This window comes from Zonotrichia leucophrys, chromosome 15 (genome assembly GCF_028769735.1).
Source record: "Zonotrichia leucophrys gambelii isolate GWCS_2022_RI chromosome 15, RI_Zleu_2.0, whole genome shotgun sequence".
NCBI classification, from domain to species: domain Eukaryota; kingdom Metazoa; phylum Chordata; class Aves; order Passeriformes; family Passerellidae; genus Zonotrichia; species Zonotrichia leucophrys.
In genome coordinates this window covers 1,895,694-1,923,313 of record NC_088185.1, presented here as the reverse complement: position 1 = coordinate 1,923,313, position 27,620 = coordinate 1,895,694, and the positions used below count along the sequence as shown (strand labels likewise).

The window sequence follows — 27,620 nt, the reverse complement described above, 5'->3', positions numbered from 1 at the left end:
GCCTTGAATTGAGAGTTTTCCCACCTTCTCTTTCTTCAGCATCAGTGTGAATTATTGACCAGGGAGACGGCTGTCAGCCCTTGTCAGCATTTAAACCCTGATGTGAGAGGTTGAACAGCCCAGCTCCTGTTTGTACTGGTTATTAACTTACTCTAATTGCCTTCAGAGTGGCAATGAAGGTTTTTCAACAAAATCTCTGGTCTCAAGAGATCTCCAGGCTGATTTTTAAGAGGCAGCAGTGTCTGCCTGGTGCATTGCCATGGCAGCTGGCTGCTGGAGAAGCACATGGAGACAGGAGGAGGCAGATTTGGTCAATGTGGGTACATACCTGGAGGGATCTCAGAGGGTGCCTCAGCAATCCAGATGATCCAGGGTCAATCTCAGCAGAATGGAGAAAGAAACCTTTTGGGTATCCCTTGGGCAGACACAGCAGTGCTGGCAGAAGGCAGGGATACACCCCGGCTGAAATGCTCATTGCTGTGCTCAGGAAAACATCATTTGTGTGAAACCCATTTCTGAGCCCCAGGAAAGGCAGCAGAAGGCCCTCAAACCACCTAACAGCCATTCAAGGACTGAATTCCACACAGTCATCAATCTGTCCTCATGCAGAGCCATCCCACTCAGCTCAGTGACCCCCACCCATCAATCCCACCCTCAGCAGTGGGAAGTGCTCCCCAGCCCATGGCACCACTGTGGGAGGGCACCTGGGCACCCCAGCTGAATTCAATCACACCTCATGGGACAGGTGTTGGAGGTAAAGCAATTCAGACCCACAAACAGATCCCAGGGCTTCTTAATTGGGTTTTACTTCTTAACTAGGCAGTCACTCATTGGCCTCCCCCAAAATTTCCTGCAGCCCTGGGTGAATGGGACAGGGGTCCAGGGCTGCTCACTGTGCCCTCACACATGGACAAACCCCTGCTGCCATCACCCCTCGGTCCCCTCAGCCCGTTGTACCTCGGACACCCCATCAGTGCCAGCACAGGGGTCCCTTCACCCTCCCACCCTCACCATGAGCAGCTCCCACACACCCTCAGCAGGAGCTGCTTTCTGCTGCCAAAGAGCTTTGGGCTGGGTTGGTTTGTTTGCTCGTTTATTAGGGAACCAGCACGGCAGAGCCCGCTCGCTGTGACAGTGAACAAACCCCCCTTGGGCAGAACCTCCCTCCCCTTGCAGCAAGCTGGGCCATTATTTACACCTGCTGGGCTCTGCACAGGTCCCTCCACAGCAGCCGTGCCCAGGCTGGGTACACACACAGACTTTTCCTCCTCCCAGTGCAGTTCAAGAGACAAATTGTCCAGTGGTTTGTTTGTGTTTGTACAAGTTACAAAGTTGGTAAAAGTTAAGTTTAAACTCGGGGTTTTGGAATAGTTTAAATGGGAGTTTCTCCTGGACAGGACGAGCTGGTGCTGTCAGACCCTGCTGTGAGATTCTGGGGTGCTTGGGGATGCCCTGGTGGGGAGAAGGAGAGCCAGAGGGGGAACACCACAACCTACAGGAGCAGCAGCTCCTCCTTCCCCAAAACCACCCTCCCCTGGGTCCTGAGCAGGTCAAGTGGGGCCATCCCTCTGCAGCCTCCAGGTCCGGGGGGATCCTCACCAAGCTGCTCTGGGCCTCCTGCCCACTCACTGCCAGGCCATGGATGTGACACAAATTAATTAACCTGCAGCAGGAGGATGCTCTGCTAATGCAACACAGCACGGGGGCTCAGAGCTCCCCAGAGGGAGCTGCTGCTGCTCCAGTGCTCTCCTCAGTCCCTCTGTCCCTGTCCCTGCTGTTCCAGTGCTCTCCTCAGAGTCCCTCCATCCCTGTCCCTGCTGCTGCCAGCCCCAGGCAGCTCCAGGTGGGCTGGGTGGGGAGGGGGTGCATGGGGAGGCCCAGCAATGGAGGCACAGCCAGACAGAGAGTGCCCAAACCAAGCAGTGCTGTGGCCAAGTGTGGGGCTGAGCTCTCAGCAAGGGGGGCTATCCCCGAGTAGGATCCCACTGGAGCAAAACCCACCTGTGCTGGCCTCAGCTGCTCTCCTGCATCCCTGGGCTGCTCCCCCAGCCTAGGGCACGTGGGATGGGGGCTCAAGGCACAGCCAGGGCCTGAGCTCCTGCACAGAGCTGGGAACATTGGCAATGCTGTCATGTTCCCCCTTCAGGAACAACGGCAAAGGATCCCGCTGAGCGGGGGGTGAGGCTGCTGGAGCCCTGCAGCACCTCAGGGTCACCTTCACGTCCTCCCAGTCCCCTCCTGCACACACTGCCCTGCCCAGCAGCTGGGTGACATCTGCCCATCCATCCATCCATCCATCCATCCATCCATCCATCCATCCATCCATCCATCCATCCATCCATCAGCACTGAGCCACAAACCCCATAAGGGCTGAAACACCCTCACCAATACCTCAGAACTCTCCTGCCATGCTCCTGGCACAGCCTCAGGTACTGCTGTGCTTTGGGCTCCTGGCCAGTCCCAGCCCTCACCCTGCACACACAGAAAACAGTGGGAGTGAGAGGAGGAGAGAAACAGAGCCCTGGGGTGGCACTGGAGGGTGGCACAGGCTCTTCCCTCCGTCCCACAGCTCGGGGTGCTGCCCATGGCTGTGACAGGGAGTGCAGCCCGACCCTGCCCGGCTGGGGGAGCCAAGGCAGCTCTGCAGCTCGCTGGCCCTCCCTGATGTCCCCACACCCAGCGGCTGCAGGGCTGGCACGGGTGCCCACGGGGTGCCCACGGGGTGCCAGACCCGGATGCCGCCCCAGCACCTCCACCCTGGCGTGCTCCCCACCTACCCTGGCGAGAGCCCCGGGCAGCTCCAGGGCCCTCCTGCCGCCCTCTGGGCAGGCTCAGCCTCGCTGGGTCCCTGGCAGGGCCGGGTGGCACTGCCAGCTCTGCACCATCCATCGCTCGCTGCGTTTCCTGCACGCCTGCAGACACCAAGCAGCACACAGTATTGCTACTGTGCCAAGTGGGAACTTTATTCTTTGTTGTGGTTGGGGTTTTTTCCGCTATTTTTTCCGAATCAGCTAAGGAGGCGGCTTTGAAGATGGGTCAGATTTGGATAATTCTTTTTTTTCCCAGCAGAATCTGCAACATTTTAATAGCGTTTTGCCCAGACATCAGCTCTGTGAGTTTGTACAGCTCAGAGCCACAGAGACACCAGCAGCAATAACCTGGGAACGCAAAAACTTTCCACATCGCTTGTGCATTGTCTCGGATTTTTTTCTTAAAAAAAAAAAAAATAAAAGCACAACAGAAAAGACACAAACATTGATGAACATTTAAAAACCTGTACATTGTAAAAAAACAAAACAAAAAATAAAACCCAACAGGAAAAAAAAAAACAAACAAAACAAACCCCAAACAAACAACAAACACCATCATTCTCTTGCTTTGAAATCAGAATCAACCTGGGAACGTTGCAGGGGGAAAAGAAAGATCCGTGGGGAAGGTGAGGGCGCCTGAGCCCGCGGGGCTGGGCCGGCCTGGGGCTCCTCTAGCGTATAGAATGCAAAGCATTTAATACATTTTATTTTTTTTTTTCCTTTTTTTGCCATTTGTTTTTCCCCCCAGAGCGAGAAAGCAGAAGTGAATGAAAAAAAGTCTAATATTTTTGTTCTTTAACCATGTAACTGCAGATATGAGCCAACATCATGGAATGAAAAAAATAATGTAAAGTAGAGCATTCGTGTGTATCACAAAAATACAATAAAAACTTTTTTTTAACTTTTTTTTCCTTTTTTTTTTTTTTTTTTAAAGTTTCCTGTGAACTCCCTGCCACGCTGGCCTCCTGCCCACTCTGCCCTGCCCTGGCCAGCTTGGAGGGCTCTGGAGAATCAACGTTTACAACCAGCAAAGGTGTGTGTAACGGGGGGCCCTGCAACCATGGCAAGATTTTTGTTTGGTTTTTTTTTTTAAACTAAGTACATACATTCTCCTGACTCCCAGATAACTTTGATGGATCACTGTTACCTTCTTTTTTTTTAAACCCTTCCATACAATGGACAAATGCATCAAAGCCTCCATGTAAGAACAGAACCTCTTTTACAGCATGTAATACTGTGTTTTGTTTAAGTCCTTCCTTGCGTAAAATATTGACATAATTCACTGAAGGTATCAAAAATATACCCTGTAGACCAATACAATTTACAATTGCCTTTTCTCACCATTCAGAAAACAATGCACTTAAAGCAACCGAGCCCCTGGGTGGGCAGCGTGAGCCAGCCCGGGACGTCCCTGCCCGCTCCGAGGGACCCGGGATTGCTTCCATCCAAGGGACCAGGATTTCTTGTGGGTTTTTTCTTAAGAAACAGCTCTTCTCTCCCTCCCCTGCCCGCTCTCCCAGCCATGTTCGAGGCGTGTCGTGGCGGGGCTGATCCGTCCTGTGACACGGGAATGCCGGGCACCAGCCCCGGGATCAGCCAGGGAACCGACCCGGGGCGCTCCGTCCTCTTTCACTTCTCAACCGTTCGTTTGTGGTTTTTTTAAATCTTCTCTTTAACCCGCTCAAGGTTTTGCAATTCTGAGGCACATCCCCATGGCCGGGTCCGGGGGAGCATCCCCTGCCCGCTGCCAGCTCCGCAGAACATCCCGCAGCCCTCGTGGGACGGGGCCGGCACAGCGTCCCAGCGGCCCCGGCGGACACACGGCCCCGGATGGACACACGGCCCTGGATGGACACACGGCCCTGGATGGACACACGGCCGCTCACGGTCCCTCTGGAGCACGGGGTCACCGCCCAGCACGGCTGCCAAGATCGAAGATGGGTTCCTTGGGTTTTGTCTCGTTAAGGCTTTTTTCTTTTCTTAATCAGACCGAAGAGGATGCAGAAATTTCCAGATGTTGAGAAAGAAAAAAAAAAATAACCCAAACAAAATTAAAAAAAAAAAAAAAAAGAAAAAAAAAATAAACCAACCATCATCCCCACCAATTTGGCTGGTTGGGAGAGAAGGGATTAAAAGAAAAAAAAAAGAAAAAAAAGGAAAAGGGAAAAATGAAACAGCTCTGCTCCTGCATCTTCGCTCGTGAGAGCCGGCGGGGCCGGGGTGGTGGGCGCTCGCCCCGGGTGTCCCGCTCGCTCCCCGTGCCCCGGGTTTGGTCGCCGTCTCCCTGCCCCTGGCTCCTCTCATTCACTGTCCGAAAGGGTTTCGTACTGGGAGCAGAGCAGGGGCTTGGGCTCCTCGTCCCAGGCGTGGTGCTGGCTGCCGGGGGTGCCCTGTGGCAGCGGGGCGCTGGGCGCTGCCGTCACCACCCCGCTGGGGAGCCGCATGGTCAGCGGGTTGTAGGGGAACGGCGTCGAACCTGCACGGAGGAGGGAGCAGAGTCAGCACCGGCGTGGCCGTGTCCCCGTCCCTGCAGCCTCCCCAGGGCCCTGCCAGGGTGGCACGGCCGCTTTGGGCACCGTCCCCTCCTGCCCTACCTGCGGACGACGGCCTGTCCTCCCAGACGCGGTTGGTGAGCGGAGTCCTGCGGTTGCAGTCGCCCTCCGAGTGCACCGAGGACACCGAGGGCGGCCGCTCGCCCGCGGACAGACCCGGCGCCGGAGACTTGGCCTTGCGGCTGTTGGGTCTGGCAGCGATCTTTGGCTTCCCCCCTCCTCCTGCAAAGAGAGGCACCCGCTGTCACCCGGCTCCTCGTGACAGCGCTCGGGGCTCGGGAGGGGGTGCGGGATCCCAGCGCTTCCCTTTCAGGAGCTTTGCAAAAATGGCTCGTGGCAGGAGGAAAGCTCACCCCGGGCCGACGGCAGCACGGCGGGGAATGGCGGTGGGGCGGGTGGAGGAGGGCTCTGCTCCCTCCGGGGCTGCTCCACTTTGGGGCTGGTGCAGAACCAGAACCAGAACCCTGAGCACACTCCCCATTCTCATGGTCTGCATGGCCAGGATGGTCTTTCATCCCTCCTTACAGCAGAATCCCTGGGGATGTTTGGTTTTTAAAAGGTTTGAAGCCATCTGTGGGGCAGGTGAGCTCAGCTCCCAAGGGGGAGGGATGGATGGGCCCTGCATCCCACCCTGCCATCCACCAGGCATGGGGAGGCACAGCTGGAAGAAGCTGCTGGTTTCATGCAGGAGCCAGAAAAGCTTTTCTGCAAAAAGCTTTAGAGTGCCTGGTGTTAGGTGACCCAGAGAGCGGTGAGCTGACCTGAGGAAGGTGCACATGTGCACCCAGGATCTACTCCTGAGCCAGGGGCTCTGTGCCTGCATTCCCGAGGGTGATCCCTGGCAGTGGTGTCATGGGACAGGGCACTCGCATGAGGCCCTTGTGTGTGGGGGGCAAATGCTTCCAGCATCTATCCCTGCTCCCTCTGCTCCCTCCCTTTCTTAAGTGGGGATTTGTGCAGCCACCCTCTCATCTCTGCTCAAGTCTCCCCAAAGCTGAGCAGACCCTGCCATGGGGCTCTGCAAGCCCCACCAGGGCCTATGGGGCAGCTCACCCCCAGCTCTCCTCTCTGATCATACCCCAGGCATCACTTTTAGCTCCCTTACAATCTTCCCTCTTGCTCCAGGCACTCCCAGATCCCATACCCCCATCCCAGGTTGGATTCTGCCCTGACACTCCCAGAGACTGGAGTGGGGAAAACGCTACCCTGCTCTGTGTCCTTCACACCATCCCTTCTCAGCACCTTCCCCTCTTTTGGCAGCAGTGATCCCACTCAGGGTTTAAAGACAGTTGGGGCTTGCTATTTAAGTTTATGCCTTTTTGATTTTTTGGATGTGGGGGAGTTCCACCCCCATAAACTTCTCCATTGTGTAAAAAAAATATAGGAAAAGGAGATATTAAAAACCAACAAATAGGGAAAGGAGCAAGTCAGTGGTTTAGAGAAAGCAACAGCACCTTTGGAGACTATTAAATTAACATCAAACAGGATTAATCAGCAGATCCACAAAGCTCAAAGCTGGGGCGGGGAGGGGAGAGAAGAAAACCAAAATGAACAAAAATGGGGAGGGGAGGAATAAATCCCCCCTCTAAATGGGGAGATAAAAGGGCTGAGAATTAATAACACAGAGAGAGTGAAGGTGGAGAGGGCTGCAGACCTGGCAAGGAGCGCACGTCCTCGTTTCGTCCATCAGCAGGAGTTATGGGCATAGCAGCGGGCAGGCTTGCACTGGCATTCAGAGAGTTAAAAGCATTGGCACTGAGAGGTGAGCGCTCTTCCCACTGCTCGTCATATTTACCCATTAGGGCTTTCCTAATTATTGCCTCCAACCCCATGTTGGTACTGGAATTCTCTTGGACCGACTGGCTCCTACAACTGATTAGCCCTGGGAGATACGGGAGAGGGAGGAGAGAGGGGTCGGGAGATGGGGGGGAGCCAAATGAGAAGAAAGATGGGGGGGACGGGGAAAGGGGGAGAAAGGAGACAAGGGAGAAGGGAAGAAACAAACAGTCAGCACATTCTCGCAAAGCAACAAACTTTGTCATCTTGTTCTTTAAAGCACTGCGATGCACCCGTCCTCCTCCTCCTCCTCCCACTCCATCCCGCCCCGGGGCTCGGCGGGGGCTGGCGTGGGACGGATGGGACTCACTCTGGGATCTGGGCTTTGGGAAGGTTCCCCAGGGCCAGGGGACAAGGGTTTGTCACTGAGCCGCAGGGAGCATCTCCAAGGAGCAGGGGCTGTGCTCCCAACCCAGCCAGGCTCGGCATGGGGACGGGAGGAAAGTCATGTGGATGGAGGGTCCCTATGCACACACAACAAAAGTCAGTGTGCCAGGAATCTGGAGGCCAGGGTGGTTTCCCATAAAGGAAATCAGGGAAGGAAGAAGGAGTACCCCACAAAAACACTTGATGAGAAAGACGTGCCTGGATTTGTGGGGTGGTGACAGGGTGCAGGCAGCCCCCAGAGCTGCCGGTGTGGGTCGGGCTACGTGGGGAGAGGGGAGCGTCCTGCTGTCCCTCCTGGAGCTCTCTGCAAGCCCCCTGCCCCCCTCTCTCCCCAGGCCGGGGTCCCCGGGGCCCAGCGGGACAGGATGCAGAGGCGAGGTGTGGGTGAGTCTCAAGCCATGCAGTTATGGAGCAGCACCGCACAGGGACCAGAGGCTCGGCCGCGCCACCGCCACTCCCGGGTGGCACTCACAGGGAACAAGCAAGGGCAAAATACAGACACGGAACTGCCAGGCCCCCAGCTGAGCCCATCCTGGGGCGTTTGTTTGGGATCCCTGCCCCTCTGCTTGGAAAGGAACAGATCCCAGGTTCCCACTGTCTGAACGCTTGTCTTGCTGTAAGAACAGGCAGGGTCTTTGCTGGTCCCCTCTAGCCTAAACTGACCCTCAAATCTTGTCTGCCAGGACCCCTCAGGTCCTACCTGGCTGCACCTGCTCACCCCAGCAGCTGATGCCAGCTCACTTCTTCTCCCAGACTCATTTCCCCTGGCAAGCAGTCCTATACCACTGGCTCTCCCACAGCACCAAACCCCTGCCCACAGCACCTCCTGCCCTTGGCTGTGGGAAACCTGCTGTTCTCCTACTTAATACCAACAACCTGAAGGCACTCCTGCTGTAGGAGAGCATTAATTCCTAATCAATTAAGTAGCAATTAGTATTCCTCAGTGGGAATTTGCTCCATTGTTGAGTCCACCTGGACATGTTGCAGGTGGCAACAGCGTGACAGCTTCCCACTGTCATTCCCCCTGGGCTGGTCCTGGGCCTGAGCACTCCTCCAGCTCCAGGAGACACCTCCTCCTGCCCCAGCACCCCTCAGCTCCCTTTTGGCCCTCAGCATTGCCACTTTGCCCAGCACAGGGTGCTGCTCTTGCCCCAGTTTGTAACTGGCTCCTGCATCCTGCCCAGCCCACAGTGACAGACCCCACTGCCCTCCCACCCACCCACACGGTCCCACCAAGGGCAGGGTGCTCTCTCCAGGTGTGAGGTCCACCTTGCTAAGATGGTTTAACCCTCTGATGGCATCAGATGGCCAACCCTTGCTTCACCTTTAACCTCAAACTCTGCCAGGCTTTCCAAGGAATTACACTGCCCTTTCTCCAGCCCAACTGCAGGGAGTTATGGTGTGTCCCGAGGCTTCTGCCTCCCAGCAACTGTTACACTTGGTTTTAAGGGAAAACAAAACAAAGGAGATGCTTAAATCTACTGAGCCTCCTGCTCTCCATAGCTGTAAGCCCTGTGGGAAACAAGGTTCAGGTATGTGGGGAGTTACCTGCTCCAGTAATCGCTGGCATGTTGAAAATCTCTGTCCCAGGCTGCCCCACATCTGGAGAAAAACAAAGAAGCTCTTCAGCACGGAGAGCAGCATGTGCAGGTTATGGGCTGGGAGCACCTGCCATGGCAGCCATGACAAGACTCCCATGTCTGTCACAGCACTCTGCACAGCAGCCCAGCTTCCCCCAGTGCCTTTGGGAGATCCACAGTGGGCACCTTCACCAGGAGGGAAAGGGCAAAACAGCAGAGCCCTGAAAGCCAGGGCAATGTCTTTGTGCTCAGTGCTGGCCTCCCTCCCTTCCTGCCTCCTGCCCCTGGGATTACAAGCTCCATGGAGCCAAACCCTCTCTCCTGCCCATGGGATTTTCAAAGGCTCAATGCCCCCTATCCATGGAGCAGGTCTGGGCAGCAGAGAGGGCAAGGAGGAGGAAAAGAAATGTTAAATCAATATTTTCCCTCTTAGCTGAGCTGTTTGACTTGGATATTGCTTTTCTTAGAATAACAGAAATTCTCATCAAATAAGAGGCGTATCCAATTTCTATATATTTTTCCTTGATAAGGGAAAGTGTGGAAGGTCAGGGGGTTCAGCCACATGTCCCCAAAGGGGCATAACAATACTGTTGGCTCATGGTAACATCATCCACGAGACCAGACAGCTCGGTCCCTCTTATCCGATGCAGCTGTTGTAAGATGGATTCAAATTGAATTAGTATTGACTGGATAATGCTGGGCTAAATTAAATTATGATCCTATCTACTCTATTAGCGGTTAATGAACGAACGGGCTGAATTTCTAATCTGAGCCAGCCTGGTTAGTTTTACAGAGCTGCACCAATATTGATGTAGGGCTTAAAGTAAGGTTGGGGGGAGATGCATCTCAAGGAGGAAGGATTCAGCTTCGCTGGCCAGTCATTAAAATATCAATTGCTCTTAAGTGTCCTCCATGCTCAGCTCATTATTTCCTTCCTACTGAGGTTGTCTGGTGTGGGTGGGATTGACAGCCTCAGAGCACAGAGACAGAGCTGGAAGTCTCTCACTGCCCCCCAGATACACACAGTCACTGCTGGCACCAGAACAGAGCATTCTAGGAAACATTTGAAACTTGTAGTTCACAAAATCACAGAATATTCTGAGTTGGAAGAGACCCACAAGGATCACTGAGCCTGACTCTTCAATGCAAACAGAGCTGTCTGAGAGTTCTGAGCCCTTTAACACAGCAGCATCCATTCCCAAATCTCCTGTGCTTTATGTGTCCTCGAGGCTTTTCCTCCCCTGGTGCCCTGCATTCCCCACAGGTTCTTACTGTACTCCGTCTCGTTTTTGTTGGTCGTGCTGAGCTTCTTGATGATCTCCTGCTTCTTGGACTTCACCATGGCAGAGTTGCTTTCTGTCAGCTTGCTGAAGAAAGCTGGACGCTGAGTGTTGTTTCCTGGGGACTTGGACCCCATCCTGCAGAGCAAAAGACCATTGGAAACCTCTGCAACATCCCCTGCACAAAGTCCTACCTAAAGAGCCTCTTCCCCCAGTGTGACTCTCAGGATCAGGCTGGGAGCTCCTGGGATACTCAGCACCTCCACCTCTCTCCCTGTCCCAATGATAAATGCACCCCGTGGTATTGAACAGCTGTGACAAATAGAGCCCCTGGGATGGGGCAAGCTTTGGGCAGCAAGGAAAGCAGCCTGGCCAGGCCATGGGTGGGACCATCCCCTCCCCAGGTGCCCCCAGTGCCCGTTCCCAGGCCGTACCTCTGGTCCATGGGCTCTCCCTCGCGGAACAGGACGGGGTACGGGGCGCTCTTGGCGTGCTCCGGCTCTCCCGCGCCGTCGGGCGGGGACACGGGCTCGATGCAGCTCTCCGACCCCCCTGCTGCTGCCTTGGCCTGCTCCGGGGACCTGGGCAGCAAGGGGACAGGCCATGGGGTCACTGTGACAGCCCTGTCCCTGTGCAGCACATCGGGGATGGGACAGAAAGGATTCCTGCAGCACGGCCAGAGGGAGAGCGGGGTTTGGGCAGGGAGAGCTGGGCTGAGCCAAGCCCTGGGCCTGATCCCCCAAGTGGGACAGCTGAGCCACCCAGGAGGGACCTGCTGGTGGCAGGGACACATGGATCCCTGTGGAGGGCTGTGACAGTAACCTTTTGGAGACACTGCTTTTGATTCTATTTGTGAACACAGCAGAGGCAGAACCTGCCATGTCCCATCCTCCGTGTCAGGGCCACACAGGAGCTGGGTGGCTGCAGGAGGGGCCTGGGGCTGGGGCATCCTGGGGAGGATCACTGCTGGCCCCTGATGCCTGCCCGTGGCCAGAGCTGGGAGACAGCCACGCTCCAGTCTGCGAGGATTTCCTCACAGCCAGTTCTGGGAATTTACATCTTTGTTCTTTCTGTGGTTTCTCTTTTTTCCCCAGTTTTTTCATCACTGGGTGGTCAGGGTTGAGCTTTTTTCCTTCATGTTGTAAAGCCAACTCCAGGACCAGGCAGAGCCAGGAAGAACAATCCCATATACTGACAAGGGACCACTCACTCCTGGATACATCTGAGTGAGTGTTTGGGTGGGAAGACAGACCCATTTTTTAATTCCATACAACAGCAATCAGACCTGCCTTGTAGCAGCAAGGGGTTTTGAAAGTGACATTAAAACAAATACAGGTGGTGCCTGAAATGAACAATGCCAGTTGTCAGGGCACCTGTGTCTAATAAATTGCTGATTCACTTTGAAAGATGAAGATAAAATTCACTTTGAACCAATGGAAAACATGTTGCTTCAGGTTTTGTGGAATCATCTGTGGTCAGGGACTGAGAACAGTGACAGGACAGGAGGCAACAGGCACAAGCAAAACACATAAAATTCCATCCCAACACAAGGAAACTTTTTCCTGTCAGAGTGCTGAAATGCTGGGAACAGGTTGGCCAGAGAGGTGCTGTCTCCAGCAGTGGAGATATTCTGAACCCAAGCAGCCACAACCAGGGTAACCTGCAAGAGGTCACTGCTGAGCTGGGTGATCTCAAGAGATCCATTTCCACCTAAACCATCCTGTGACACCAGAGATCCATTTCCACCTAAACCATCCTTGTGACACCAGCCAGATTGGGAACAGAATTATGCATGGGCTCTAAGGGAGTCTAAAAATCATCTCTAGGACAACAGGGATGAAACGAAGCACCACCCCAGGGGAAAGACGCCCAGATGAGAGAGTGGCTGGGCTGTGTAAGCAGGAAATCCCCACAGCACCAAGCTTGGGAAAGCAACGCCAACTCCAATCTGCAACACTGTGCAACCCCTCACCGCCGTGCCAGGCAGTCAAGGGCACCCACCCGACCTCCCCTGCGCCCATGTGAGCTCAGGCTGGCCCACACCCACCCGTGCCAGCCCGGGCTGGCCCCTGGGCTCACCTTTTCCCCCCCTCTCCCTGCGGGGAGATGCGGGCGGCCGTGCTGTGCTCCTGCTGCTGCAGGAAGGCCTCGCTGGGCGTGCGGCGCAGGTCCAGCACGGGGCACGCGGCGCCGGGGAACGAGTAGAGCGGCGCCTGCAGGTGCGAGTTCAGCTGCTGCGGGTGGTGCCGCGTGTAGTCCTGCGTGATCACCTCCTGCAGCAGAAACACGGTCACAAATTGGGCTGGTTCCAAGCTTTGTCTTGAGGGTGAGCAGGGGGAAATAGGCTGATTTGTCCCCGCAGATGGAACTTCTGCCTCCTGTCTGCAACAGCTTTTGTGACGGGCTTCTTGGGGACACAAATACCTGGGCTGAACACTGGTGATGCCCCCTGCTCTCCAGCCCCCAACTAGAGGAGCTGAGGTTGTCAGTGTCACTCCCATCCCATCCCACCCCACCAGACATGTTTCACTGAGCTCCTCCCTCCCCCTGGAGCCCCAGCAGGAAGGGATGGGGTGGATGAAGTTAGTTAGTTAGTTACACTGATGTGCTGGGCCAGCGTGACCACGCGCTGGTTCATGCCCTTGATGCTCTGGCTGGACTGCAGGGGCTGGCACTGGGGGCCGTCGGGCTGCCGCAGGTGCTGCAGGTGAGCGGCTTCGGGGGCCGAGGCCTTCAGCGAGCCTGGGGGCACCAAGGAGAGAGCAGGAATGAGATGACATCTGTGTCCCCTTCTCCGAATGCCATCCCAGCACTGGGGCACAGCCAGCCCCTGTTCTCACCTTGCTGCTTCTGCCTCAGGTCATGCTCCCCGTGCCCCTTCTCAGTGTCCTGCAGCAGCTTGGCCCCTTTCTCGTGGGACAGGCTGGGCGAGCTCACCGGACTCACGGCCTCCATCCGCTCGGGGCTGTAGCCTCCATGGAAGCCTGAGGAAATAAATGGAGGGAGTTACAACCAGGAGCTCACTTAGATTTTCCCTAGCTCTGTTGCACCATTGCTTGTGGGGAAAGTCACATGTTCAGCAAAATGGGAGAAAAAAAAGATGAGGGAAGACCTGGCAGGTCATGCTGCAGAGCCATGTCCAGCTGTGGTGATGGCTGCTGTGAAGAGGTGATGTCTCATTCCTGCAGAACTAGACACTCAGCAGCTCTCGGTGACAGCATGAAATCGAGGGACCACATCCAACCTCTGCAGGTTCACAGTTTGTTCCCCATTTCTCCACCCACTGAAACCCCCACTATGCCCAGAGGGACAGCGATGCCCAGAGAGAGTGGAGGAGGCTGCACAAGAGGTCTCCAAGTGCATCCACAGTCCTGGAACACACTGCTAGAAGGTGCCAGGACCAGACATGACTGAGGGGTGCGATGGGATGCAGCTCTTCTCCCAGCCATGCTGCTGCATTCTCTCCATCCTTGGGATACAGGAAGAGGAGTGGGACAGGAACTCCCCGTGCTGATGGCCAAGGCAGCTGCTGCAACTTGAAGATGGGGTCCCACCAAACCCCTACAGACTGCTCGTTGCTTCTGCATGCTAGTGAGAGCCTGGATGAATGCTCTGGTTGAAGGTTGGTCCCATCAAGAATGACCCAGACCTTGAAATCCATCCCCCTCCCTGCACTTTCTACTGGAATAACCAACCCCAGTGCTTTTCTCTTACACAAGATTCCTCTTAGGTGGTTCTTGTGGTCTGCTCTGGAAACGGCTGCTGAGCATGGCTGGGCTGAGTGATCTCAGGACAGCCACAGTGCCCACCTTGGGCAGCATCCACCACCAGGACCCTGAGTGAGGTCACCCTGAGCACAGGGACCCCATCCATGCTGAGACCCACAAAGCCCTCAGAGACCCTGCAGCTCATGAGCAGGGAAGTGCTTGTCTGATGGCCAGCAGCCTTGTCACGCTCACAATCCCAGTTCTCCACTTTGCTCCTTTGATTTATTACCCACAACTGTTCTTTACAGACTGCCTGGGAATTTCTAAGGATGGGGAAATCAAAATTAGCAAATGGCTATTGTCTGTAAAAAGCAATACCAGGAACTGGACATTTGCAAAACAGGACTTGGCAACTGGAAAAGCTAAAAGAGGGTGGAAGAAGGGAAGATCCTTAAAACACGCAAAAATAAAAAAGTCTGGAATAACATAATGGCCAAGGAGCAGAGGGACAAGCACACTTGGGGAGCTGATGGAGTCAATATCCAAATGTGCAACTGAAAATAAGAAGCAATGAAATAAAACGGGTGTCAGACCACAGGTCTCTCACCTCTGCCCTCCAACTTCTGACCATCACTAGTGGGGTGGTTACCCAGTGAGCCTCTTTCTTGCTGCCCCTTATCACAGGACATGTGGTGCATGACAATCACATCTACTGCTGCTGTCGTGGTGCTCTTACCGAGTGTTCGGAGCTCCTGCTCCTGCACGGAGAAGCGTTTGCTCTGACTCTTTTCTCTACTGTGCTGCTCGGAGCCCGAGGCTGCGTGCTGCTGGTCCAGAGGGTGGTGGTGCTGCTGGCTTTTCCCCTGTCCTCTGCCATAGTGATGAGAGGAGCCAGCTCCGGAGGCGGGCAAGGGTCTCGACTCCATGGCTTTGATGGGCGAAGGCGACTGCTCCAGGTTGGCCCCGCTGGGCAGCTTTGAGGTGTAGACGTTGTTGTCAGTCTGGGCTCGCTCTGCCTTGGCTTCCCTCCCCCTCGAGGACTCTTTCTGCAGCATGGCTGGCTCCAGGGGGGCTGCGTAGCCGTCGGCCGCGCCCAGCGAGGAGCGCAGGCTGGAGGCCGAGGGGAAGGCGGCGGAGCGGATCGGTGACGTGGTAGTGGTGGAGGAGGATCTGCAAGGAAAATGAAGACAAGGCCAAGGTGAGAGAAGCACGTGGAGAAAGGGAATGCTGTTAACAGAGCCTCAGTGTTCAGCTTTGCCTGGCTGAGCTCCTTCCAGGCCTCCTGAGCATATGGCTGGGCCATGCAGGGCCAGTGAGGAGGGACTGGATGGAGCCTCCACAGTAACTGGCCACAGGGTACTGGGCCTGAATGCATTGACTGGAAAACCCAAAACCCATGGACAGGTCCCAGAGACCTTGATAACTCCACCACCAGGCGATCTTCAGCATGAGGAGTAACACCTGTATTTGGGCACACGCACATTCCTACATTTTCTCCTGGCAGCAGGAAAAGCAAAAGAATTGGGGCACCAAAATGTGCCTCTCCCCACCACAACTTCCCTGAAAGCCCAATCCTTCTCCCACTGAGACTGAAGGGAAAACAACTCCCAGTCCTTCCTCTCAGAGGTGCTCATTAATTAAGTGCTGGTGCAGGCAAGCACTGGAAACCATGGTGGGGGCACGTACCGTAGGACGGAAGGGGTGGGGGTCTCCGAGGAGATGATCTTCATGCCGGTGTTGTGGAGCACGCTGGGGCGCTGCTGGATGGTCTCGTGGGTGCGGGGTGACACGGGAGAGTGCTGGTGGCTGTGAGAGTGGGAGGACGAACGGCTGCTGGACTGCTCCGTACCTGGGGAGACCACAAAGAACAGCTTCTTCAGCTCTCTGTCCCACAGCCCTAACCTACCTTCCACCCAGCACAGGTCCCAGGGCGGAGGATGGACTCCTCCCCAGCCTACCTGGTCTCCAGATGGGCGCATGCTCCACTGTGGTGGAGGCTAGGATGGATTTTTCACGCTCCCTCTCTCGTTCCCGCTCCCGCTCCCGTTCCCGTTCGGACACCGACGATCCTGACTGTTTGGTCATGTGCGTGGGCCCTCCTGAAACCCAACCAGAAGGCAGTGAGAGGGCTGCAGACACAGCAATTCCCCCTGGGAATGCTGCCTGCTCTTCACATCGCTGTGTATGCAGAGCAGATAAGGAATGGCTCCATCCAAGGTCACCTGGAGCGGGACAGACGAGGGCAACCAGCGCGACAAAACCCAGACAAATCATGGAATAGCTGTTGTGGTGCTGTCTCCAGGGTATGACCTTCCACAGAGCTGTTTGCTTTGGGGAAGAAGGAGGAAAAGCAAGGAAGCCCTCAACAAGCAGGAAGAGAGGGAGTCAGTCCCTGAGTGAGAATTAATTTGGGGTCTCCCAGTCTGTCCTGGCATGCTGAGCCCATGGTGTTGGATTGATTATGAGCGTCCTCCTCAATCATTTTCCCACTGGAAAAGCAACCTGCAGCATTACCTGGGGAGAGCGGGGAGCTGCTGTGCCGGCTGCCGAAGGTCTGGGGGGGTCCAGGGATGTAAGTGATGCGGTCCATGGTGGTGGCAGAGGTGCCAGGGGTAGGGGGCACGAGGACGGGCAGGTGTGGCACTTGGGACAGGTCGATGATGCCTGCAGAGAGAAGTGAGAGCACTGTCAGGACAACGCCGAGCTGCTGCAAGCTTGGCTGTGCTGGAGCTGGCAGTGCCAGCCTGACCCAGCCTCCTCCTCCCCTGCTGCTCCCAAACCCCTGGGCAGTGCCGTGCTGGAGGACCTGCTGCATAGTTGAGGGCGAGGGAGGGCTCCCGGGGTGACAGCCCGCGCAGCATGTCCGCGCGCTGCGCCATGGCCGTGGCTGCGGCGTTGTGGTGCATCTGCTGCGACGTGATGTAGTCGTTGATGATGGTCTGGCGGTTCTCCATGGCCGCCGTGTCCGGGTAGCCCCGGATGAGGTACGGGGGGTACAGGTGTGGGTACGTGGGGCTCGGAGCCAGATGCCTTGGCAGGTAGTAAGCAGCAGCTGGGAGAGAAAAGGGTGCAGATGTGAAACCCCAGAGATCTCAGGCTTTGGGGCATAAGGAAAATAAAAAACCGTGCCCCCAGCCCAGCTGCTACTTACACGAGGCCTTCAACCCCTTCTACCGCTCATAGCCACTGATGACTCCTAGCTAACCTAACAAACATGGCCCTCCCTCCAACAACAAACCTCATAGCAGAACTAACCATTACAGTCACACTTTTCAACTGATCCGCCTTCAGAATTATCCTAACAGGAGCTGCAATCCTACTTACCGCCTCATACACCCTATACATGCTCATAATGACACAACGAGGCACCCTCCCATCCCACATCACATCAGTCCAAAACTCCTCTGCACTAGAACATCTCCTCATAGCCCTACACATAATCCCCAGGGTACCTGCTTCCAGCTGGATCCCCCTGGGGATGGCAGCAGGGTCGAAGGGCAGCGGGATGTGCCCTCGGTACAGATCGACGCCGCTGACACCGCGGAGCAGGTGCTCGTACGGCGAGATGGGGTGGTGGTGGTCGGGCACGGGGGCGTGCGGAGACTTGGAGTTGCTGAGCTCTCTCGATGCGGGGGTGATCTTTCTGTCCTGGGACACCGGCTTCCCAGCAGTGATGCTGCCTGCTGAGAGCAGAAGGAAATGAGTCACAGACTGAGCACTGTGGCCAAGCCATGTCCCTGAGGGATGCCTCTGGCCAAGCAGGTCCCACAGGGACAATCGTAGCTACCCTGAACTTGAGGGGCCTTCCCTCCTCCCTGCACTGCATGCCCTGTTACACCACCAAGGTCAGGGTGGGCCAAGTCCCAGCTGCCCCTTGGGAGAGAGGCCTTTCCCAAATCATCTCTTCACCCCAGCACATCCATGCTGGGCAATCTGTGCATTCACCCTGGCCTGCACAAGCCAATGCTGGTGCACGCTGCCACGCTCTTCAGCACAAGGAGGTCACTGCTGCTGTTAGTGAGAAGTGTGAACATCTCCCACCCAGTGTCCCAAGCACTGCTATCCTGATCACCACCTATGGAAAAAAGAGTGCTGTGGGCCGTGGCTGGGACAGGGAGGACATTTTTGAAACACCAATGGCTTCACCAGCCTTGGCCCAAGTCTCCCTTTGGTTACCCTGGTGCAGGTGAGGTGCCCTCACTTCAACACTGTGAGCACCCCCAGGAAGGGCACTGAGCCCCAGCTGTCCCTGGCAGCCACCCCAGTGCTGTGAGTCAGCTGTGGGCGTGGGGTGCTGGGAAGAACAGGTTCAACAGGCACCTGCTGGGAATCGCTCGGGCAGGTGGGGTCAGCAGCCACCTCCTGTGCACCTCACCTGCCTGGCTGTTAGACATTTTACCATCAAATAAAAGCTTTGCCAAGTACCTTCGTGCTGCCGTGGGGTGGACTCCCGTGTGGACACTGGAGACCCTCTGTGCAAGTGGCTGCTGAAGGCCGTGCTGTGCCCTGCCTGGTGGTCCTCATAGCCCAGGGCACTTTGGTGGGGTTTGCCCGGCTCGGGTACAATCACAGGAGCCCCTCTGCCAATGGAGCCACCTGAGCTTGTCACAGGGCTTGGCCTGTTTTTCAGACTCTCTTCGTAAGCTCTTTCCAGATTCCTTGGGTCCTGGATGACATCCAGAGAATGCACAGAGTGGAAAGTCCTGCCGGGGCTGCCGATGATGGAGCGCACATCGTGCTTTTTGGTGCTCGAGGAGGAAGAGCCGCTGTCATACTTCAGTGGGGTACCCTGGGGACAGGAGGCAGAGGGGACATCAAAGGGGCCTAGAACAGAAGGAGCCCAGTGACTGCATCCCACTGAGTCCCAACAGGACTCAGCGTGCCTCATTCAGTGGGTCAATACACAAGGTTTGCTCAGTCAAACAGGCAACAGCCGTCGGCAGAGCAGAGATAACCACTGGAACAGGGCAGGGTGGAGGGCCCATCTTGCATGTCTTGTTGTGCTCCAACAAGATGATGATGATGAGTCACTGCCGAAGGCTGGCTGTGCCCATCACGCCTCTCTCCTACACACACAGTGAAATGGGACAGGACTGCAAGGTGCCATGGGAACCCTGCAAATATTTGGAGACCAACAGGAGATATCATGCCATGTTTCATCCTAACTACTGGCCCTGCTGGGTTGCCACTTGCCCATGAAGGGAGGACACCAAGTTTATGTGCACCAGAGTCACAAATGCTGAGGGCACCGAGTTGACTCTGTCCTTGGAAAAGAGGCAAATGTGTCCCCTTTTCTTTACACATCTAGATGGATCATTGCTTTCTCAATGTGCCAGGGGTTCCCTGGGCTTTGTATTTATCTGCAGGGAAGGATTAGAGGGTGGTTTGGATTGGAAGGAATCCCTTCAAAGGATGGGGCAGGACAACCTGTACCCAAGCAGAGCGTCAGCTCTTGGCAGTGATGCAACACAAAGCTGTCTCTGTTCTCCTTTTACCTTGGGAATGGCTCCCAGGATCTGTGCAAGGGCAGCAATCTGAGCAGAACTGATCTCATCCACTTTCACTCCATACTCACCTGTGTGATGGAACCTTCCTTCAGAGGTCTGGTCAGAGAGATGTCGGGTGTGCGCCTCAGCTCCTCCCGGGGGATCTCATGGATTGATCTTCCTGCTTCCTTCACCGTGGCTACCAGGTCTTCATGGGCTGATTTCATTTTCAGAGGAGTCAGATCGTGAGATCTGACCTTGTAGGCATCAGATAAGTCCCTTGGTGGAGTGTTTTCCCTCTTGAGCTGTTTGGCTTCTCTTCTGAGGTAGTCCTCATGGGCCTCCACATAGGACCGAGGTATTCCTGCAACCCCCAGGGAGATGATGGATGCAGAGGGTGACTCCCCAGGCAGACCCTGGACTCCCAGTCCCCATTCAGATACCCACTTCTAGGGGGTCTCCAGTTAACACATGTAACTCAGGGACTGGTGCCCAACTGAGCCCACAGGGCAGCTATAGCACTAATGCAGCTGGTCCACCTCACATCTACCACCACCTTCTGCACCCATTTCACACTCATTTCAACCTGCTTCATGCGAATCACTGACAATTTCGTCCCTGACTTTGGCAGAATTCAGGTTGGTAGAAGCTGAGCAAGACTGAAAATCTCTCTGAGCACAAAGCAGGGGCTGCAAAGATCTGCAGCTGGACCTTGACGTGCCCGTCCTTGCTTCCTCCTGTCCCACCCTGATGATGAGAACAAGGGGCCATGCATGTGAGGTGCTTCCCCTGCCCATGCCCATCTTGTGCTCCCAGGTGTTACCTTGTGTAATCGAGCCTCGCATGTGATGCTGCTCCTTTAGGTTATGGGGACTGTGTCGGTCTGGAGGGATCGCTCGACCCATGAGACCTAAAGAGATCCAAGAGGGAAAGTCAGGCTGTGACACAGCGATTAATTTACCATGAATACATGACAGTGTTACCAGGGATGCCTGGGACAACAAGGATAAATACCAACAATTTCTAAATTAATTATTTTCTCCTTTTTTTAAATGTGCCCCTTTTTTTGTATTCCTGGAGCTGGTCTGTCAGGACAGACACTCAAGGCAAAGAGACCAGTCTACATCCTGTTTTTATCCCATGCTGGTCAGATGCACCATGTAGACAGGAGACAAGATGAGATCTCCACAGGTCAGTAACACAACCCAGGTGAAAGGTCTCATGCAGACCCACCTTCAATGCTGGTAGATAAGGTATCACGGGCTGATAAGCCCCGGCTAATCCTCCCCTCCATCATATCATAGGTCCGCTTAGTTCCTGTGGTCTCATGGGAAGCTCCCGAGCTCCTGCTGTCTTCTTTGGGACACTGAGAAGCAGCAACTCCACCTGCAGGGGGGAACACCAAGAGGCATGGAAAGTCAGCAGGGGCCAGGAGAGGGTGTTTACTGCTGTTTGTGTGCGTTGCTCAGGGGTCAGATCTCATCCCAGCATCAGCCGCCACTACGCGGTGCCAGAAACATCGCACGGGATTGGCTTCCAGGAAATTCAGCTGGTGTTCTCTCCCCTCCCTGCCTGCCTCAGACTCCAGCTCTGTGCCTCCCTCTTGGGTAGGAGCATCCACCCAGTCGTGTCCCGTCCCCTCCCTCCCTGGTGGGGCCATCCGTAGGCAGCAGGACAGCCCTGAGCCAGTGGGAGCAGCTGCAGTTCCACTGAACTTGACTCTTTGGGTCTGGGGAGTTTTGTTTTTTTTCCTTGTTTGTTTTGATTTTTGCTAGACACCTACTGTTTGGGATCCTGGCCAGCCTTAACATCTGCCGAGACACTCCCTGGGTGAGAGAATCGGGGAAAACGGAGGAGAAGCAAAGCTGAGAATGATTCCTTTGAAACAGCACTGAGCACACACAGGAACTGGGAGAGATGGTGCAAAGACTGATGGAGTGAGGGCTGGGGAGAGGAGAGACCACTGACTGCCCCCTGATCCAAACCTGGAGTGGGTTCCCTGTGAACAGGCAGTGGACACCTGTCCTGAGCTACAGCCCCACCACCAGCACAGCCCAGCCCATGCCAGGCAGCACCAGGCTCACCCCGGGCAATGGGCACCCATCATGTGCAGCGAGCTGTGAATTCAGCAGCTTCTGATCCAGCTGAATGCCTTGGGTTTGTGCCATGAGCTCCAAACAGGATGTCAGCTAGGAGAGACAAACGCCTCTGCCCATCATCCCTGGCCAGGCTGCCCTTGCCAAGGATTGCCAGCGCACTGATCCTCCTCTTTGTGGGTAGAGAAGGTGGTTGTACAATTAGAGAAAGCAGGGAAGTTAAAAAACATTCATTCCACTGTGGACAATCAGGAACAAAACTCCTCCTTGGCAAAACCAGTAATTAATAAAATGGGATTATTACAACTTCACACCCACTGTTGGTTTCCGCAATCAGCACCCACTCAATCCACAAAGTGTTTGGGGCTGTGTGTGGGGAAACAAGAGGGGTCCGTGCCTGAGCCTCTGCTTCAGCTCCATTTGCCAGCAGAAATCCGGGGGTGACATTCAGAATCAGCCAAGCACCATGTGGGTGATGTGCACCCTGTCATCAAGGCACATCTGTTGCCACCAGCCCTTGTGCAGGAGGGGACGCGCTCCCGGGCACCCTTTGTGCCACCGGGAAGCAGGGGGAGGGCGTGAGGGAGAAGAGAGACTAAACAGAAAGAAAACCATTCCAAACCCACGTTCCTCGCCTTGCAGAAGCCATCAGCAATCATATGCAGGATGAGAATAACCAATCTAGCACAATTCAGCTCACACATGCTACAGGATCTCGTCTCATTACAGCTCTTTTATTTTAAGCACCCTCATGACACTAAAGAATTTGCAATTTTTTTTCTGCTTGCCAAAATTCATAATCACCAACAGTTTCAGTTTTCTTATCTAATTTTTTTTTTAACTCTTCTGTTCCTGGGCTGCTCAGCCTCCCTGGGTTCTACAGGGGGAAGGAGAGAGGCAAGGCTGGCAAGGCTGCAGCAGCTCACGGGATCACTTGGGATGTGATAAATGCTACCAAGCATGTAAAAGGCTGCTGGGGAGAGGAAGGAATTAATTCCTCATCCGTGCCCATGGGGGGTAGCGTGGGAGGTGACACAGGCTGCAGCCAGGGGGACTCGGGCTGACACAAACAACAGGGGAGAGTTTGGTCTGCAGCTCTCCCTCATTGCCTGGAGTGGGATCCCAGCTCTGGGCACGGGCAGCCCTCACTGCCAGGAGCACTCCCCATCTCCCCCTGATGCTGCTATTTCTGAGATCAGCCTCGTTCGACCCCCAGCCCGGGCAGAGGTGATTAAAATAGCTTCTTGCACAAACAAGTCCTGAAACACTTCCTGAGTCCTCCCTGGGCCAAGCCTTGCCAACTGTCCCAAAGGGCATCCAGTCAAGTCCTCCTCAGTGACATTTCTAATCTGGGCTAGAGTTGACAGTGGCCCTGGGGGGACAAGCTGTGAGCCAGTTTCCATGTGGCAGGAGGGAGGCACAGCACAGAGCCCTGTCCTGAAAGGTCCCAGGACACACACAAAGGTGACAACAGCTGGAGCTTGTCCCCGTGGCCTGACCTGAACCCTCTGCCTCCAGTCCAGGATAAGACAACCCAGCCTGTGATGAAAGCAGCTGCCTGCACTCGTGGCCATGAGGAAAGGGAATTCTGTGGGACACACTGCCTGCAGCACTGCCCACAGGGCCCAGGCTGCCAGGCTGGAATGGATATGGTGCCCCAGGGAGGGAGGCACAGGGCTCAGGCAGCACAACAGCTTCCCAGAGACACCTACTGAGGCAGCTGAGGTTGGGATCAGCTCCTTAGTCATCTCCAAACTCAAGTGAGAAGGGAGGTGACACATGAGGACAGCCATCCCTATGCACACCAATGCTTCACCCCAGGAGGATTCAGGGCTGCAGCATCTCTAAGTTGGCTCTTCCTGACTACAGGTGCAAGCCAGCAGGAGTCCAGCTCCACAGCAGAGATGCCTGACCCAGCACACAGTGAAAGGCAAGAATGGGGCTGCTCCCAGCCTCACTGGAGAGCAACATCTGCTTATCTCCAACGGGAGGCACTGGGACACGCAGAGCAGCTTTGAGGGGCAGTCCTGTGATGGGCTGAGCAGGCAGGAGCAGCTGCTGACCACCTGCTGGTACCACTGATGCCCTGAGGCACTGCTGGCAGTTACCAAGGAAAAGCCTTCTGGTGCTGCAGGGGTGCAGCCACCACATCCCCAGACAGGCTCCTTGTGGGATGCAGGAATGGCTTCACCACCTCCAACAGCTCCAGCAAAACTCACCAGACGCTGAGGCCGGGTCCAGGAGGATTCCTGCAGGGCAGTCCCATGCTCGAAAAGCCTCAGGGTGCCCAAGTCAATGCAGGTGAGAACCTGACATCCAAATGAACCTTTATGCTGAACTACCTGACTTGCCTCCATCTTGCAGGTTTGAGCCCACCTTGGCCCAAGACTTTGGGAGTGCTCTTGTAATGTTTTCAATCAGTCCCCCTCCACTACAGGGTGCTAGGGATGAAGGTAACACCTTCCTATCTGGTCCTCTCCTCATTCCTGTTTCCCAAAATCATTGCAACCCTGTCTGCCATCTCTAAGACAAGATAACCACACGGGACAGATGGACACAGAGCGGGAAGGGAGAGAAGGGAGAGAAGCACTGGAAGCAGAGACAGGAGGCTGGTCCGCTGTACTTCATCAGCCTTTCCTCAAATAGCTCCCAAGTCCCAGCCACAGTGGCACAAACCCCTGGCACCTGCCCTAAAAAGGCAGAGAGGATCAGGACTCACCCTCGTAGGACAGCACGTGGCCTTTCTTGCCCTCGTAGATGACATGTCCTTTGGGCACGGCATCCTCCCTCGCCTTCTCTGCTCTGCTGGGGCTGTCTTCTCCGATTATCCTGGTAATGGTTCCTTTGTACAGCACTTCTGCCGGGGTGCCCTTGGAAAGCCACCAAGATCCATATTTAACAGTGTCACAACCAATTAAGCAAACGCCGTGCGGGGACAGGCTGTTCCTCGCGGGAAGCTGAGCGCAGGGAGCACACCCGGCCTCCGCTTCCTGGCGCAGCCAACAGCCAGGGACTTGCAGCTTAATTATTGATGAGAATGATAACGAGCAGCAGTAAAAAGGTACGTGATCTGTGTGAGGCTGCTGGGAAGAGGCAGGGGATGAGGAGAGCACAGAAACAGCAGCTCTCACCCTGTGTGTTTTGGAGTAAGCTGCCTGCCTTGCTCCCTCTCCCCAGGTTTGGGGGACAGGGCTGGTGCTCCCCTGAGGACACCTTAGTGACAGCAGGCACTGCTCCAGCATTAGCTTTTCCCTGCAGCCTATTTCCCCAGCTTGGCACAGGAGGCACAGAGATGTCCTGCCCACCCAGGCACAGCTGCTGGCAGCAGTGTGACCTTCAGGGAGCTGCCTGCGTGTGGGAGCTGGGCTGGCAGCGCGCCCGGCCGAGACAGCAGCGACAGCGAAACCGGTCCCGCAGCAGGTCAGGGAGCAGAGCCTGCCTCAGATCTCCAACAGGAACAGCAGCAGGCTCCCCACACACACCAGTGTGAGCTGAAACCTCTCCTTCACCACGAGCAGGCACAGCTCACAGCACCTGCCCACTGAATCCCCTTCAAAACACACGGAGCTGATGTCCCTGAGGAGTCGCTGGTGATTAACACCCTTCTGCCAGTGTAACCTGTCGGTGCCAGCTGGGAACAGCCACCACGGGGTGACAGACCCCCTTCCCCATCTCTGGGAAGGCACAGTGATGCTGTCAGAGCGACACTCCTGACTGACACCTGCCTACTCAGCTCATTTAACCCCAGCAAGCCCTGGGCCTGATGCCTGGGGGAAGCCTTGGGACGTGATGCCCCCGCCAGCTTTGCTGCTGCTTCCAGGTTGTGCCACTCAGGCTCATTCCCCACCCCTGCCTGGGGGTGCCCCTGCTCTCCACCAAGCCCTCAGAGCAGCAGCAGTCCCCAAAAGCCAGAGCATACCAGCATGTGGGTTCAGTGCCCTGGGCACCCACCCTGGCAGCAGATCTGGGCACCTGTAATGGCTCTCCCAGCCCCAGGTAAGGCACCTCCCTCCACAGATGTGCTCCGAGGGGATGTGAAAGCAAGTGATGACAGATGGCTTCAGAGCAGAGAGCATATATTCAAGATCTGCTTCCTGTGAACTGGATGACTCATCTGAGATCAAGTATCAGCTCTGGTACCAGGAGCTGCTGCCAGAACAGGGGGCTCCTTCATCCCAGCAGGAGCAGAGGGATGCAGGCTGCTGGGCCAGCAGGAGAGCCAGGCAATGCCCTGGGTCTGGCCCTGGCACCTTAATCCCCAGCCAAACAAAGGAATCTGGATTGATTCATCAGCTGGCTGGATTCATTAACTGGATGCAAAACAGTATCTCAACAAACTCTGCTGATCTCCTCAACTGGCACATGGTACTCAAGGTCCTTCACGCCCACCCACTGCTGCCCACAGCTGCTGCAGGAGCATCTGAGAGGATGGAGCAAGTGTTTGCTCTGATGGGTTATTTACAGCCCCTGAGCACCCACTCCTGGCAGTTGTTGGACACAGGGCACCAGGCAAGCTAAGCCTTTGCTCTGGGCCAGGATTCAGGATCAGGTCCCCAGGGCCAAAGCGAACATGGCCATCCTCCTTGAAGAAGGCAGGCAAAAATTGGAGCCTGAATGTCTTTAAATATCTGAATGATGGCCAGATAAAATCCCCATGGGAAACAGATTTTTTTTTTTTAATGCTCTCTGCTCTGTTACCAGATGAGCAATAATTCACACTGCAAGAAACTATCGCCCGCTTGCCAGCTGCTCTTCTGAAGATGGATGGTGGAGATTAAGGCCAAAGTATCTTCCTGCTGAAGAGCCTTTGGGCAGGACCCCCAGCACAGCATGCTCAGCCCTGGCAGGAGCTCCTGCTACCTTACCTGCCCCTCAGAGCCTCCTCCCTCCTCCACCTGGCCTGGGCCCTCCACCCATCTCCTTTGCTCCGCTCCACTTTCCTGCCCTGACAAGATGATTTTGCCAGAGCCATTTACAGCTCCTTTGCCTCTGTTCTCTACAGCTACAAAAGGCAAAGCTGGGTTTAAAGGTGCTGTAAGGCTGCACTGCTGTTTGCTGGGCTCTGCTCCTCTGCAGTGCTCACCCCATGGGACACCGCTCGTGCCATCCCCAGTGGGGGCTGCTTGCAGACCCCTCTGAGGGGCTCCATGGGGTGGGAGCACCACAGAGCTGCTGCACAGCCCTGTCCTGCACACCCAGCGTGCCCCACAACCCCCAGTGCCCATGTCCAGCACCACAGGCTGCAGCTGGCAGCACCCAGGGGTGACAAGGGACTTACATGTGTGATGGAGCCTCGGTAGGTGATGGGCGACTCCGGAGGGGGCCTGGATGTGGGTGTTCCTTTGGTGATGCTTCCTCCCGAGGCAGAGCTGAGGGAAGTACCTGTAGGACACAAAAACTGTGAGCTGGGGGATGGATTTGCTGTTCAGCTGTTCAACAAAACCCGTGGGGCTGAGATTACTGAGGGCAGGATTTGACCCAGTCTCTGTGGTACTGGAGGGGACACCCTCCAAGAGCTGTCAGTGCTCAATCCCAAACCTTGCAGAACCCTTTGTGCCAAGTCTCTTGAGAAACCCCTCCCTGTGACAGTGGGGTGGAGAGGAGGGAAAATATAGGTCTTTTGAGGCTATCAGCTCCCTGCTGTCTTTGTGGAGGTGCTGGGCAGATTTATGACCTGGGAGAAAGCACAGCCTGGCTCAGCCTCTCCTGATGTGATCAGAGCAGATCTGTGGTGAGATGCAGCTCAGGGTGGCTTGAGTTCATTCACACAGATCTGTCCTGGGTTGGAGCCAGCCCACAGCACTCAGGCTCCTGACTTGTCTAACTGGGGGGTTCACAAACCAGAAACCTCTGCATTTATTTTCTTCTGCCTGGTTAATGGGGAAA

At 55.5% G+C, this 27,620-nt stretch overlaps 1 protein-coding gene across 19 annotated transcripts in view; it reads right to left on the bottom strand.

Annotated features, from left to right (window-relative positions):
* Positions 1-2,942: 2,942 nt before the first annotated feature.
* NCOR2 (nuclear receptor corepressor 2) overlaps positions 2,943-27,620 on the bottom strand; it is a 290,104-nt gene continuing 265,426 nt past the window's right edge. For 12 of the 19 annotated variants that reach the window (XM_064727114.1, XM_064727117.1, XM_064727110.1 and 9 more), the window contains 21 exons: positions 27,013-27,116; positions 24,454-24,604; positions 20,872-21,024; positions 20,462-20,548; positions 19,728-20,002; positions 18,578-18,941; positions 17,605-17,835; positions 16,959-17,204; positions 16,667-16,816; positions 16,111-16,251; positions 15,839-16,001; positions 14,889-15,322; positions 13,286-13,429; positions 13,045-13,187; positions 12,525-12,718; positions 10,880-11,026; positions 10,438-10,583; positions 9,134-9,187; positions 7,017-7,244; positions 5,405-5,584; positions 2,943-5,286 (listed from right to left, as the gene is read on the bottom strand). In XM_064727114.1, coding sequence (XP_064583184.1) covers positions 5,111-5,286; positions 5,405-5,584; positions 7,017-7,244; positions 9,134-9,187; positions 10,438-10,583; positions 10,880-11,026; positions 12,525-12,718; positions 13,045-13,187; positions 13,286-13,429; positions 14,889-15,322; positions 15,839-16,001; positions 16,111-16,251; positions 16,667-16,816; positions 16,959-17,204; positions 17,605-17,835; positions 18,578-18,941; positions 19,728-20,002; positions 20,462-20,548; positions 20,872-21,024; positions 24,454-24,604; positions 27,013-27,116 — 3,911 coding nt within the window. In that variant the 3' untranslated portion in view covers positions 2,943-5,110. The remainder of the gene's footprint in view (positions 5,287-5,404; positions 5,585-7,016; positions 7,245-9,133; positions 9,188-10,437; positions 10,584-10,879; positions 11,027-12,524; positions 12,719-13,044; positions 13,188-13,285; positions 13,430-14,888; positions 15,323-15,838; positions 16,002-16,110; positions 16,252-16,666; positions 16,817-16,958; positions 17,205-17,604; positions 17,836-18,577; positions 18,942-19,727; positions 20,003-20,461; positions 20,549-20,871; positions 21,025-24,453; positions 24,605-27,012; positions 27,117-27,620) is intronic. The other 7 variants (XM_064727116.1, XM_064727119.1, XM_064727126.1 and 4 more) reach the window with 3 other exon arrangements.